At 33.0% G+C, this 16,486-nt stretch overlaps 1 protein-coding gene and 1 long non-coding RNA gene across 2 annotated transcripts; one reads left to right on the top strand and one right to left on the bottom strand.

Annotated features, from left to right (window-relative positions):
* The first annotated feature begins 323 nt into the window (after positions 1–323).
* On the top strand, positions 324–10,059 carry LOC138124125 (nose resistant to fluoxetine protein 6-like). Its single transcript, XM_069039072.1, has 10 exons — positions 324–586; positions 638–849; positions 896–1,122; positions 1,172–1,263; positions 1,310–1,506; positions 1,556–1,713; positions 5,568–5,736; positions 8,754–9,089; positions 9,148–9,480; positions 9,534–10,059. Exons 1-10 carry the CDS (start codon positions 400–402, stop codon positions 9,726–9,728), a joined length of 2,106 nt encoding a protein of 701 aa, XP_068895173.1. The 5' UTR covers positions 324–399; the 3' UTR covers positions 9,729–10,059.
* A 1,620-nt stretch (positions 10,060–11,679) lies between these two features.
* Positions 11,680–12,509, bottom strand: LOC138124816 (uncharacterized). Its single transcript, XR_011157282.1, has 2 exons — positions 12,199–12,509; positions 11,680–12,149 (listed from the first exon to the last, which is right to left on the bottom strand). It is a non-coding gene; the product is annotated as an uncharacterized lncRNA (long non-coding RNA).
* Between the last annotated feature and the right edge of the window lie 3,977 nt (positions 12,510–16,486).

Raw genomic sequence — 16,486 nt, 5'->3', positions numbered from 1 at the left:
TGATGACCTAACTAGTTGCTCCCCCTAACTCCGTCACTGTTTTAAATTGCTTATTAATTGTACGTGCAAATACTACATATGTATAGCAAGTGTTTATAAAAAAAACTGTAATATCAGTATTTATGGTACATAGTCGAATGGGGTGAATGGGGTAACAGATTTACGTAAATGACTTCATTACTGGATGTTAAAGTAAATAATTAATTTGAAAAATATTATTAATTGGTGAGTCTTAACTAAATAAGTAATAATTTAAAGAGTGTCGGCATGAAGGACAAGCCTACACTGCGCATAATGTAAAAGTTATAAAAGCTTTTTGCTCTTATTTCCTTACGCATTCATATTCTTGAAGTTAACACAAGTGAATGAAAAATACTTTCAAATATAGTTGCCAATAATATGCGACACACGATTTTGCTTTTCGCAAGTGCCTTAATAACAATAATTGGGGCAAGTGGTATTTTGGAAAAATCAATTTTCCCTCCGTTGCCGGTGGCTGTGTTGGACGCCAACGACACAACTTGCAAGAAGGAAAGTGAAATTTATATAAAAAATTTAGACAATTTTACTCTATGGGCATACGAAAGTAAGTTAAGTGAAAATCCTCATCACATCGTTACGTTAAAAATCCTTGTAGTGTGGGACGCTACGGCAAAATCACCTGCGGGTGTACTCCGGGGTAGTGTTTTTCAAATGGGCCATTTTGAACAGTGTTTAATGACGGAAGCACCGTTTCTTACAAAATATTGTTTAATTCGCTTCACTGCCAACGTTCCAAAACCGAAGCAAAATCGAGATTCGATCTCGCTCTACCATCACCCTAACGAGCACATCGTCGACAAAATCTACGTAAGTAGTTAAATTTTTGATAGTTTTAAATTAAACAGAATTCCAGCCGTACAAAGACGTATCTCAACAAGCTAGAAATGTGATACAAGTGGGATGGTGCATCCCCGCGTCGTGCTCTACACAAGATTTAGAGACTTTCCTCAGATCTTATGTAAATGAATTAGATTTACCTCTTAAGCAAGACAATGTTACATACGACACGCGAGTGTCGGAATTGACTTGTCACACAAAACGAGATAAAGAAAGTTTCACTGCTGCTGATATATCTTTTTGGTAAAATTATCCATCCGTCAAATTCTAAACTAATTCTTGAAAATCTTAGTTCACTTATTTTGATTCTTGTTTTGCTGTTGGTCGGGGCGACAATTTATGAGTATAACACAGAAGAGAAAAATGATGAGAAGCCTGTCAAAAGTAAGAATACTTTGTATATCTGTTATCTTTCTTAACACATGTCCAGAATCCCTTTTGCAGCGGCTTTTTCTGACATTTTCTGCAAGAAAAAATTTCAATGATTTGACAAGAATTGACGAATCAAATGGGGCAATGAATATTTTATATGGAATCAGAACCATTTGCATATTTTGCATAATCGTAGATCACCGTTTCGGTACGTTCGTGGCGGCACCGTTGTTGAATTTTGACTATGTGGAAAAAGTAAGTTTTTTTGACATGTTGCCCTCAAGTATAATTAAGTTTATTGCAGCAATACAGATCAAAACTTGCGCCCTTTTTATTTCATGGAGATTTATTCGTTGACACGTTCTTTGTTTTGGGTGGTTTATTAGTTACTTACGGTTTGCTCAATCAGTTCGACAAGAAAAAAATTCAACCCGGATTTATTATCTTGATGCGATACATAAGGTATGTACTTAATCATTGCGAAAAAAAATGTAATTGCGCCTAGAATTTTTAAATTGATTATCCAGTGATAATTAACTTACGATGATCGTTGTTGTCTTGTGTTGATTGTTTACTTATTCAAGGATTTATATAATTAAGGTCAGGTTTCTGAACGAATTTAATGGACCCATAAGTTTAACTGTCTGATAAATTCAAAATTCTGAACTAATTTTAATAATTTAAATCAGCTCTGAAGTAAAGCCGCGAGTTACTTTTATGTCGGGTGTTCATTAAATTTTCGGTCAAAGTTGGAGTTGAAAAGTGGATTGTGAACGCACTACGGATTATGGTTTACGGATCAGCTGTTTAAATCTTACGTTTTTACACAAATGGTGCGTCCACAATCGACTCTTCAACGCCAACTTTGACCGGAAATTTAAATGAACACCCGAATCAGCTATTTACGAATCTAGACACCAATAGACAGACAGATGCGGGAAATATGCTATGAAAATTTTTAAAAATATTCTAACATTAAATAATGACACATTTTTATATTATTGGTTTTATTATTTCGTATAAACAATATGAGAAACTGTCATAACAACTGACAAAAAGATCGTACTACAGACCATGTTGTTCTTTCATGCTAGGTACAGTTTGGAGCACGGAATTTCTCACACCAATTTGTATGTCATTAAAAAAACTCTTTAGTCTAAGCTTTATTGCCATTATAATCAATCATGACATATGTGATCATGACTGAGGACTGATGTTTCACCTAAACTGTCACGAAAATGCCGCCAGTATCTCATTTTAATAAATTTATGTCAGTAAAATGTCCAGTGTGTGCGAAATTCCGTGCTCGCCACTGTACAGTGGCAAACATTAAATTGTGGTTGTTAATGTCACTCTTTGACACAATAAAAAGTGTGCTTATTATGATCGAAATTAATGAAATGAAAGATGTATTTACATAAAATTACTTCAATAAAAAAAAATGGTGGGTGCTTTATTAAAATATGATATTGGGTCCATTGTTTTGAACAATTTTCAAAAAAATCCTTGACAATTCAATGAATTGTTGACATTTTGAAGAAAATTTGTTTGTTCATTTGTCAGTTAATTGTTTACTTGACAATACCTGTCAAATATTTTTTTTTAATGTAATTGGATTTTGATCATAATTCTAACCTATCTCTCGTAAGAAGGTTTCACACTATGGTAAAATTGTAAAAATGTGTCAATTTTATTCTGACAGCTTCCATTTTTTTTGCAACCAACTGTACATACAATGCCCCCTTCTAACTCTTTTGGACCAGATAAGATAGAAAAGTTCTCTCTGTAATAAGTTTCATGTAAAATCATTTTTTTCTGTACAGAAATACATATTCCTAAAAAATGTTTCTAGTGAAAGATAGGTAGAGGTATTTTCATATTTGGTGGCGGAAACAAAAGACTGAGAAATGTCACAAAATTGTATTGTCAGTGTCAAATTTCTCATAAACGCCGCAAAAAGGAATGTCTAGGTAAATTTAAATTTTCGCTAAATAGACTGAAAAAATAAATTCTAAGGAAACCAATTTTTGTCAGTGGTTCTAAAGGAAAAGTTATTCTCATATAATAAAACGTATTACAAATTATTTCTCTAGTTCGACGATGAATAACTTTCTTATTGCCAATTTGCGGCATTTCTATCGAAATCACGAACGTCTTTGAGAAATTTGACACTGACAATACAAATTTGTGACATTTCTCAGTCTTTTGTTTCCGCCATCAAATATGAAAATATCTCTATACACGACGACTATAAAAGGTTGTGACTATTTGTGATAAGTTGGCGATACTTCTGAAATATTAGTTTGGCAAAGTTGACGTTTAATATTTTGTTTTGTTTTAATTTTCTTGAATAAGCGCATACTGTCCACTATCAAACGCGAAATTGTCATCAGAACGACTAACATATAAAATACTTAGTACGTTACATGCAAGGTGGAAAACGTTTCCTTACAGCAGAACGATCATGTTAAATGACTGAGAGGCGTAACTTCGAGGTTAGTCAGATCGCCATGCTGGAATGAAACTTGCACCGAACTATTTTATTCGCAGTCATCACTTTTTATTTTATTAAATTGAGGATGATCTTGAATAGTTTTTGAATTTTGAATATTTTTGAGGTTATGTTTGGCAAATTAAACAATATACATATACATACATATATTCGGTTGGAAATTTAAACGTGTGTTTCTCTTTGTCTGACAACATGTCCCATTCAGAATCTTAAAATAATAGAAATTAAACTCTTGTAAAGGTTGTACCGACATTTGACATTGACATTTTGGAAAATTGTCAAAAATGTCATTTTCCGACCAAGACATGCAAGTGTTCAGTTTCCAACCAAGAGGAATCTTTTTCAGACAGCAATGACGTACTTTCCAACCTCATGCAAGTTAACAATAGGCATATTACAATAATGATTGCGAATAAAAACCTTTTATCTTCAAGCTGTCGAAAATCGCGCCTTTGTGTATCTCTATAGAAACCGGACTTTGCGACTCAACCGAGTAAAATTTAAGGTCATTTGAAGCATTTCTCACGATTTATTTATCAATAATTAACGAAATATTGAATAATTAAATTATTCCTATGAAAAAAAAAGCCTCTAAAAAAAGCGAAATAATGTAATTATTACCCAATATTTAACCGGTGCCATTGTAGTGTAACACGAGTCGCCCATGGATAGCAGAATGATGTCAAAATCAAAAATAGCAAGATGGCCGTTCAACGTTAAAAAGTATAAACTTTAGACTTTAGTAGACTTTACTAATATCATTTTTAATCTTCAAGTACTAAGAGAACTAGGAATTATTGGTACCTTAAACTGACATTAAACAATAAGTCAAAGTAAATTCATAGTCAGGAAACTAAATGCAATTACATATTTACCTAACTAATGGCTTGGTTGCCAGATCAGTTTTGTGATTTTTGTGCAAAACATGACAAGTGAAACTTGATATAAAAGTACTATTTATTGATTTTAAACAAAAATTATTGTTGAACACCATTTTAAATATGTCTTTCACTACAAAAGTTGTTGAAATATTAAGAATTGGTTAATTGGTTAAGCACCTGTGTGTAACAAAAATAAGCATTTCCTTACATTAAAAAAAATATCTTTAATTTTTACCAAAATACTGTTTTCTTAAGTGTACCTATTATGTTGTATATCGTTAAATTTATCAGTGAAAAATGACACGTAATAGAGATTTTATTATCTTGCCACCTGGTTTTATGTACCCTTAACTGAAAAAACATTTTTTTCCGTTTTACAGGTTAAAATTTTAGCTTAATCTAGGTACTTAAAATAATATCAATTAAAATCTACAATGAATAATGTACCTAAACGAATTTAGTAGTACCCACTTAATAACATTGATTGGTTTCAATATAACTTGCCATGTGCACAATAATTACTTATAACATTACATGTTTTCGTATTTAATCATTATTATAGATTTTATAAACACAAGGACTTTCAATTAAATATTAATTTAAATCAACAACACTGAATAAAAATTAAAATTTTAATATGTAAATTTGTAACAGTGCAATTGCTCAAACGTATTTGTCTATAACAGGAAGACAGAAAACGTATAATTACTTTGGTAGCTATTATTCACTTTTGAACTAGTACGACATTTTTTTCCTCAAAAATGTTTTAGATGTGAGAATTATTACTTCAAGAAGAACTATAAGTATCTCTTCTTACTTTTTATTTTGGAATCATGTAAAATGTAATGCAGTTGTTCAAGTGTGAATAAATTTTTCCTCTCACTAGTTCAAGGATTTTCTTATTTAATCACATCTGATTTTAGATTGACTCCCATCTACGCTTTTGTTATATTTTATTATGCTACACTCTTTAATTACACCGGATCCGGACCGATGTGGAAAGTTGTGGCAGGCCAAGATTCACAGGACTGTAAAGATAATTGGTGGACCAACATTTTATACATCAGTAATTACGTTAACGCTGATCACATGGTAAGTGGATATAACTGAGATAATTTTATAGCAAGCGATAGGAAAAGGAGAAAATCATACATAATGCAGTTTTTATCGTATCAAGGATTTTTGATGCAAAAATGGTTTTATAACATGATTCAGCAATAAAATGTCACACAGTAGGATAAACTATTACCTATAAGTATTATCAAATAATTATAAAGTGAAAGAATTGATGATAATGGGCCGTATGATTTCCCATTCGTTAAGCATTTCATTAGCTAAATAACTGATTACACAAAGTGAGAGTATAGATATACCAAGCACTATGTTAGACAGAGACAAAGCAATTTAACGACATTCTTTAACTTTAATGAAAGGATGATGGACCGTATGATTTGGTCCATTGTCATTAATAAATAGAAATAATCTTTAAATTGGCAAAAAATAGCGTTAAGATTGAAATAACAATTTTATCGCTGTGGTTGGTACGTAAATCTGCAGTTACGGCCACGGAATGTCGTCAGTTATTTTACTGTCAATTCGAAAAATTTTGTGTAGCCTAAGCTTTATTGTCATTATGAGTTATGACTGACATTCAAATTTTTTGTGACAGAAATTCTGTCACGCACAATAAAACACAAACAGGCATCCATGTCAAAAATTCCAATGTGGGGTTAGAAATATATAAAACCTGTCTTACAGCTAATGTCAGTTGAATGACAACGACTGACGAAATTCCGTGGCCGTGACTGTACTCGTATAATGATTAATGAGTCAATGTTAAATCCCACAGAATTTCTTTTACACTTGTATTTATTTTATCTAGTCAGTTTGTTGCACGGCACATAAAACCATTCTCACTGAGTTTCTAATATGAGATCTTACATTAAAATATGAAAAACATGTTTTTTTTTGTATTTATGTGGTTTGAAATTAAAACGAAATTTAAAGATTAGAGTTCTTGAAAATTAAAAAAGAATCATTTCATGAATCTAATCGGACGTTTAAAGAACATTTTTTTCGAAGAAAAATGGTTTCGTTGAGAGTTTTAACATTTTAAGGTCCTATATATACCATGAACCATGAATAAAAGAATATACAGGGTGTATCTGAAATACGTGTGTTAATTTTAACGAGAGAAAGAACTCGCTAATTCTTTAAAGTTTTCTCTACAGGGTAGGTCAGGTAAGACTTATTTCTGAATTGATTTTGTAGGCAACCAAAAATACTAATGACGCTGACCACTTGATACCGTTTATAATGTGATTTAATTTAGTAATCAACGTAGGTATGCAATTTGGCTAAAAATGTCAAAATGACGTTATCCTGTTCTGATTAATGATATCAAAAATTAAATTCATCAACTGTAATTTTGACATTTTTAGCCAAATTACATATAGTGAAATTTTTTTAATAAACAATTGTCAGTGTCAAAATTTAGTAAAAAACCACACTGTACCACCCTAAAATTTGGACATATGGACCAGCTGTATAACAATTTGACACCAAATCATGGTTAAGGTTATGTTCACTTCACTTCCCGTACCTTTCTTCCGTGAATTCATTTTCAAAACAAATTTAATGAGAAATCAGGAGAAACCTTTTCGAATTTGAAATAAACTCTCGCTCGTTAGAGCGCAGGCTCAGTTACATAAAAAAAATGTTGACACTCAATGTGACCAATCGTATTATCAAGAAAATCACAATTTGGCTCATACCAACAAGACAGCGTTTTGACAATTGTTTATTAAAAAAATTCAACTATAGGTTGATATGATTACTAAATTAAATCACTTTATAAACGGTATCAAGTAGTCAGCGTCATTAGTATTTTTGGTTGCGTACAAAATAAATTCTACTCTTAATCAGTAATTTACATTCATCTGCTTAATTTTATTATCCACATGTCGTGGCCTCTAATTGTTATCTGAATTTAACTTGCACTTTCTTTTTCTTCCTTAATATTATGTCTTTCAAATAACTTAGTAGATAAGTATAATTATGTACATATATAGTCTATTTTTCCTTTTCTTTTTATTATGGAGATTGAGTGGAGTAGCTACAGCTAGACTCCGCCTCCTATTTCTCACCTTTTAATAGGATACTTTTTTATTTTGTTATGTATTATCTTTGTTTTTTTGGGAAATAAAGTCCAGTGCTTATCAACATAATTACCGGCGTCTCGCCTCCGCATTTTGACTTTATTGTGTATTATGTTCTGTGTCAATGCTAAGGAATTTCCTCACGATATGACATGAGTATAATAATATAGGTAGGTATCTTTTTGAATTTCAACTACCAATGTGTTCCCTAAATCCAGAATTTATTTATTTATTTATTTTATGAGTCTATTATTATTATATTATTATTATTAAATAAGCCTTATGTGACTTGCTCTGTAAAGATGAAAATTTTCTGTTGTGATAGAAACGGAGCCTTGTCAAAAAGTTACAAAAGTTACAAAAAATTAATCACACAAAACTAGGTAAAAATTGGGGGGCAAAAAAATTTGGAATACTTTTACGAATTTTATAAAATGTTAGAGAAGTTTCATAAATTGGCGAGTTCTTTCACTGGTTGAAATTAACACACGTATTTCAGATACATTCTGTATACTCTGTTTCTGAACCTGATTGCCGCTAAGCCATAAAACTGTAGCGCTGACAGATTCCAGTGCGTCCAAAACATTTCATGAATAATTAATTATCAGCCGCCTCGACCAGTCTACTGGTATTTAAAATGTTACAATTCAACTTTTTGGATTTCCTGTTCTAAAGTACTATCCCTTACCTGGCATCTTCCAAACATCATGTTTTCTCACCCTTACGCCCGCACACAGCTTTCACAACGAGGATGCCCAATTTGTTAACGTGAGCCGAGCGCAGTATCTTCCCGACAAAAGAAATTTGTATGTGCGTGATTATTATTGATTAATGACAACCGGGTTTTACGACTTACCGGCATCGAACTCAGAAACGGAGTATACTCGTAACAGAACTTGCTGCACTAACTAGGAAGATGTTTACAACATAGCTACTGTCTATATTTTTCAGTGCATGGTTCACTCATGGTACTTACCCTGTGATTTTCATTACTTTATAATCGCAATCGGAGTGTGTTTGTTGTTACAAAAGAAGAATAAAGTTGGGCTATATGTGTTGTTGCTTCTCACGATGATCTCCATTGTGATTCCTTTTGCCTTAACGATAATATATGAGCGTCCGGCCTTACTACATTTTTATCCCGAATTTTTGACGGGACCCAAGATTCATCCAGATTTTCTTCTTACTTACATCAAATCCCACACTAGGGCTACACCATACTTCATTGGAATGTTTGCCGGTTACATATATTACAAACTAAAAGGCAAAGAAAGCCACATGTCCAGGGTACGCATACATTTATTTTAAGATTTGTCTAAAAGAATTGATGTATATTTTGTTACAGTTTAGATCTTATTTGCTTCTTCTAATATCGGCATTAATGATTCTCACTTGTCTTGTTGGAAGTGCCGTCTTTTACGATCCATATCACAAATATAATTCGTTGGAGTCTGCCGTTTATGCAGGACTAAACAGAGCAGCGTTTGCTCTTGGAAGTGTGGGAATTATTTACGTATGTAGTTATGGGCATGCAGCTGTTTTAGCAAAAATATTGACTTGGTCGCCATGGATTCCACTCAGCAAATTAGTGTACGGTGCATATCTTACGCATATGCAATTTCAGTTAAGAGCCGCTTCTAAATTTTTGAACCCACGACAATTTTCATATTTTGATTTGGTAGAGATTTATAAACACTTTTATTAAATTATATTATATTATTTTGTTTCCAGTTTAGTTTGTCTATGTCGGATATTATGATGTCTTTCTTGACAGCACTTGGACTCTATTTACTGGTTGAGGCACCTTTCAGAAAATTGTTCCGAGAAATATTGATGCCAAACAGGGTGAGTCCGCCACAGGAACGGACAGACTCAACAACAATACGAGATAACATGACGAATGGAACTAGTGTTAGTAGGTTGTGATAAGTATTTTGTTATATTCTTAGGTTTTGAACAGATGATACTTAATAATTTTTTGAATATTTAGGTAATTATTTTGTATTTCATGTACAATAGATATTACTTCTCAGTTCTTATATTAAATTATGTGATGGCTGAAGGATCTAGTTTTGGAATGTTCGTAGATAAGGTATTTATTGTTAATTTGTAAATAAGCATGTGAAATACCTAGAATTTTGCTGCAGAATTTATTAAAGTAAAAATTAATAAATCAAAGGCAACCATGTTCAATACACTTTTTAGTCCTTGTATCTGACAACTTTATTATGTTTCGAAAAAATTCTTTTAGTTGCAACATGTTTTTAAATCACCCTCCACCCTCCACCTGATGATTCTTTCAATTGTCCAAAAAAAAATCAGCAGAGCAACTTGATGTGCACACACCCATACGCACCCAAACAAACTACGGGGTGATCAAGAAGGACTGTTTAAGTTGGTAGTACAATTAAGAAAATTTTTGAATTCGGTTATTTATAACACTGCAACTAGATATGTTTTGTTGGTTTATTTGACAAATATCTGATATAGGTATATCATTAATAACGACAAGCCACCAACAACCGGAAGTTACTCTGTTATACGATTTAAAATACGATCCAGTGTTACCAACTTAAACAGTCCTTCTTGATCACCCCGTATTACGTAGACTACGTCCACTAATAGAATGCATTTTTTTAAATATCCTTAGATAAGAAAATCCCCAAACAATAACATTAAAATATTAAGAAGGTATCAAAGATTGTGTTGGTAATATCTTGAAGCATTCGCGCCACTGATTCTCATTGGTTGTTATAAAACCCACGCGAAAAATAAATTATATGACATTTCAGATTTGAAATTGTCAGTTCTGTCAAGTGGTTTAAGCATTTAGATTTGCGATTTTTCATCTTTAGAGCTTTGTTTTGCGATTCTCTGGTTTTAAAAGTTATTCGTTTTGATCGTGTTGCTGTTTTGATCTGTTCCGTTGCAATTTTTTGTTGATTTTTTTAAATTTGTGAAGTGAGTGCGTGCCTCAAGAATCTAGCATTATGAACACTTTAAGTGACATTACAAACATCTCTTGCTTGTGTTTAGCTATTTCCGAAAAAAGCTGGATATTTTTATTTCAATAGCCAGCTTTTTCGGAAAATCGAAAATGTATTGTGGGTTGCATTTTTTATTCCGTCGGGGACATTATTACTCGTGAAATAAAACCTAATACATTACTCCTACTGTACTGAAGTTTTCTTTCTTCTTTCCTAAGTGCAAACATGCAGAATAATAATAAAACTTCATGTGTACCTAAACTTGCACTTTCCACTTTCCTTTTTTAAATTTCGCGCCGGATCTATTTGTTGTAGCGTTGAGTGAACATTTTTAGTAACATTTATGTCAATCAATCTACCGGGTGATCAAGAATGACTGTTTAAGTTGGCAATACAATTAAGAAAATTTTTATTTATAACACTGTAACTGGATATGTTTTGTTGATTTATTTGACAAATATCTGATATAGGTATAGCATTAACAACGACAAGCCACCAACAACCGGAAGTTACTCCTGTTATACGATTTAAAATACGATTCAGTGTTACCAACTTAAACAGTCCTTATTGATCACCCCGTATCACTGACCTCTATAACATGGACTGCGTGTACAGTACTCCCTGCCACAGCAAAAGTGAAGCAAAAAAGTCGGCCATCTTTGTAGTCCCACACTGGAAACTTTTAGTTTTACACCAAAATGCTGTTGGCGGCAGATTTAGTGACATCGCTGATATCGTATCGGTATCGTAGTCACATGCACGGAAATTTGTGGAAGTTATTTAAAAATACGGCTCCATCATGAAGCTGCTAAGAAAGTGAGCAGCTTCACAAAAGCTTAATTAGGAAAAAATTGTCACGACTTGTAATATTTAGTAATCAGTAATTAATGTTCATTGTAAGAATCTTTATTTTGTTAATATTGTTACTCCCTCTGTTTAAATTACAAGTTTGTTCCTTTCCAATGTTCTGTTTATTTATTATTTTGAAAATTTTTATATGGAGTGGCAACGATAAATTTTACATTCAGTTTTTATGCCAACTTCAAAAATATGAAAAAAAATAATAATTTTCCAACCCATACAGTGGACACAACTTCAAAATGGTGTATAACTGTATCCAATAAAATTTGTACTAGGGTTGCAAGGCTAGGATAATTTCATTCTTTACATTTTAAAGTGATACTCCTGATTTTCTTTTTAATACGTCTGTATTCTTTTTCCAATAGTCTTCGCTTTGCTTTTTCCTTTTGAATTTGACTTTTCATCTTCTCTACAAGGTTTTTATTTTCATGGTGAATTTTTCTCGATACCTTTATAATCCCCTCTCTTACGGTGGACGATCTTGATAAATTATTTACAACTAAAATGTAATAGGTAACAATCTAATGTATAACGAAAAATGTTTATACATGAATCTTAACAATTATATCGGTTACTGGCGTGGAAAACTGTAAAAGTTAGGTTATATTTAACTCGTTCCCAACAACGTCTTTTATCTATGCCCAACAACGAGCACAACACCATATATCTATTAACTAGTCAACAGTCAGTGTCAACCACAGGTGTCAACGTCAAACGTCAGTGAACTCCGGTGAAACGCAGGAGAGAATTCAGTTAACAACTGGACAAAAAGAAAGTTACTAAAAACTGAGACTAGCAATATGGCCGACTTTTTTGCTTCACTTTTGAAACATAGCATCCTCGGTCCATGTTATAGAGGTCAGTGCCCCGTATGAGTGGACAGAGTTTACCTACAGTGTGAAATGCATTTACATTTTTTGTCAATGTCACTTTTGACAAACAAAATGCCTGATTTAACCGAAAAGGCGAAAGTGTTCATTCTTTACAATTTAGAAGGGTGATCGATGGGGGGGATAATTTATGTTGTCAAACTTACCTAACCTATATGAAAAATATGACGTTCAAATTTCAAAAAGGCATCTTCACATGGGGAAAAAACTGTAATTAATCGACTTCTTGATTTTTGAGGTGTACTCTATAATTTTGAAATTAACTGTACATAGGTCCTTAGTGAACAATTGCTTCCGAATAATTTCTAAAATTTTCACAACAGAAATACGGTAACTTGACCGTGCTCTATTTCCATAAAAATATCTGCGATCATCAGATAAAAGCAACTATATTGATGTGAAAGCTCGACTGTAAATTGTCATTTTATCCACCGACAAATTAAAAGACAGCTCTTACTAGAGAATTTTTTTCTGATTTAAATGATGTCTAAGTGTCTAACACGTTGACTTTTGTGCAATAATACAAATTCAGGAAAATAAATAAAAAAATTATTACCTTACGATGTTTTATTAATGAATTTGAAAAAAATCAAGCGCGCCGTGGAAAACAATAACAGTGTCAAAGGTTCTAAAGTTAACTCAAGTTGCAAAAAACCATTTTGCATTTGCAACAGCACTTATATTGTATTAGTCATTTGAAATTACTTTAAAACTGTACTTATATGCAAAATACTCAATTCAAACTATGATTTTCTGGCCTTTTTGTGCCTTTATTTGGTTTAAAAATATTGAAAAAACGCTGCTGCAAATGACAAGTGGTTCTTTGCAACTTGAGTCAACTATAGAACTTCCCTGTTAGGAAAACGATTGGGGTAAAGACGTATCCCTTGATTGCGATTTTTATTACATTCGAAAAACACTTGCAGCAAGTCTTTCAGTTGATTGTTATCCATTGCACAATCAATTAATAAACAGCAAAACCAATTTGTCAAAATACGAATGAAAGTACGACCTAAATACTTAAATGACATTTATCCCTTTGAGCCTTTGACATTGTCATTGTTTTCCACGGCGCGCTTGATTTTTTTTTTCAAATTTATTAATAAAACATCGTAACGTACAGTCGCGAGCAATACATTTTGATCGTTAAGGTCATTCTTTGACGCAATCGAAAATGCTCCATTGTAAAACAGTCGTAAATATCATAACCTATCATCAATCATAAAATAACAGCCATTGGATTGTTAAATTTAGCCAAAATATTTTTTTTTAATAAAATGTTAATTAATTAACTGCTTGAAGTCACATTTAAAACCAAAAAAAAAGTTATCCCAGATTTATATGAACAAGTGAAATTGGGAGTTAAGTTATAGTTCTCCCAGAGCTGCAGCGGTTTTATGGCAGGGTACCATTGTACAAAAGTTAACAACACCGACAATAGGTTTAAACCGCAAGTAGAACCCCTAATCGTAAATTCGTCCAAGTACTACCCTGTAAACTGACAGGTATAGAACGAAAATGATGATTGACAGGGTCTGTTTATGTCGCTTATCGGCATCTCAACAGGCGTAACAATTATTATTGCCCTGTCATAAAACCGCTGCAGCTCTGGGAGAACTTTACAACAGTTGTCCCAGATTTATTTGAACATGACTGTACACCACTAGAAGTACTTGAGGCCGCAAAAATAATTCTCTCAACCTATTACCACCTAAATCCAGGGACAGGTACGAGTTTTCCTACAAACAATTTTCGCCGGTTCTTGACTACCATTCTTGTTGACGCGCTGGATGGAAATCTCGAAGAATATATTGACGAATCAGTTACCAATAAAATGTAAATTGCAGATAAAATTTTAAATGCGGTTGCTGATTCAACGTCATCAAACGTTAGAACAGAACAGGAAATAATCGATTCCTTGCTTTCAATTCTAACATTCAATATCAACATCAGACACTGACACATGGTCTCAACTTCAATTTTTTAAGAAACCCCATTTTCAATGTCGTAGGAAAAATAGTGTACAATTGCGGTCACGGAATTTTGGCCCTCTTTCATGTCAATTAAAAAAAATTGATGTATTTCATGCTTTAAGTAGGTACTGTTATTATGATTGACTTTTGGAATTGAAATATGTACAGTCGTCAAGGTCATTCTTTCACGCAATCGAAAATGCTCCATTGTAAAACAGTCCCAAATATCATAACCTATCATCATGTTGTATGACATTAATTGTCATTATTTTCTCATTTTTTTGACACTTTGTTGACATGGGCATAATTAGGCTAGGAAATTTTTTAAATCTGTGACAATCTAATCAAATTTTGAAATGACATTGACGACCAAAATTTATTGCTCGCGACAGTATGTAGGTACTATCGCGGCCATCCAAAAGTGAACGTTTTTTTTTATAGTTTGATTTTTACTTTAAATCATAGGCGTCCTAAAATGTCAAAGTTTGACATTAGCGTTTAAAAAATTATTGAAACTATTTTTTTTAAATGCTACATCTCACTGCGATTCAGACAGCTAGGGCTATTGGAAAGCTAGAAGAAAATTGGTCGTTGGCTGCTGTGCCAAGAGAATTACATTGCAGTAAGACTTGCATCTTCAATATAAAGAGGCGTTGGCAAGAAAACAGGCTTGAGAGGTCAATACGAATAGGTGTTGGAAAGGTTTCTTTACTAAAGTTTACTTTCATTTTAATAATGTATTAATTACTTCTCAGTCTCATTTTTATTAAAAATTATTTATTACAACTTTTTATTATTAAAATAGTAACGCCTGCTGCACGTACGCCAATGAATACAGCCTGATTTAATCTAACGAAAAATACGGAAATTTTCGCAAGCTATCGTTCACTTTTGGATGGCCGCGATTGTACTATTCTGGACACGGAATTTTGGCCAACATTTTTTAGACATTTCTAAAAAAAATGATGTATAGTGGCGACCGGGGAAAATGGGAATGACTTAAATTACTTTGGGCTGTATTTAAATAAATCTGTAATGGTTATCATTATAAAGATTTACGACAACAGGGACCGATTTCTTTGAATACCTGTGTTCTTAGAAGGAACGATTTAAGAAGGGTTTTGTTTGCAGGTGGTGACAGGCAAAAATTTGGCCCTATCGTAAATCTTTATAATGATAACCATTACAGTTTTATTTGAATACAGCCCGGAGTGATTTAAGTCATTCTCATTTTCCCCGGCCGCCACTATAAACCAATCGTTAGTGTCATTAGTAAATGACAATTATTAAAAATCACTTTGATGTTTTTCTTGTCACATCACAAAAGCAGGGAAATGGCATTGTCGGGTCAAAAGTTGGGTTATATTCAATAAGGGCCAGTTCACACATATTTGTTAGTTAAATGTTTTGGGCAAGATTCCGTGTCCGGAATACTACAAAAATTTCATGCAAGTCAGTCAGCGTCAAAATGACAAGTTTTGTCATAGCAGAAAATGAAGTTACGAATACGTAAGGGCCGCTTTACATCTCATGTCAATGGAATGACAAGTGACGGACAAAATTCCGTGGCCGGAATTGAGTAATTGTTCACTTTAACTACTTCTGTAATTTTCGCGTTTTTTCTGGCTAGACACCCTCAGGGCGTCCTGCTGATCGTTTCCCACCATTCAAACCTTGTGCAAATGCCTTTTTTTCTCTCTGTCTCTCTCTCTCTTGTTGTCTTTCAAGGTCGCGCCAATGCCTTAGTAGAACTAAAGGGTAAGGAAAATTCATTTGCACAAGGTTTGAATGGTGGGAAACGATCTAGGAGGACGCCCTGAGGCTGTCTAGCTAGAAAAAACGCGAAAATTCCAGAAGTAGTTAAAGTGAACAATTACCCGGAACTGTACCAAACTCGCTGGAGTGGAAAGTGTCTATCATTTGCTCGTGAGATCGTCAAGATTTTCACTCGCACGATATCACTCACTTTCCAT

Source organism: Tenebrio molitor, chromosome 2, assembly GCF_963966145.1.
Source record: "Tenebrio molitor chromosome 2, icTenMoli1.1, whole genome shotgun sequence".
NCBI classification, from domain to species: domain Eukaryota; kingdom Metazoa; phylum Arthropoda; class Insecta; order Coleoptera; family Tenebrionidae; genus Tenebrio; species Tenebrio molitor.
This window is presented reverse-complemented; position numbering and strand designations above follow the sequence as displayed.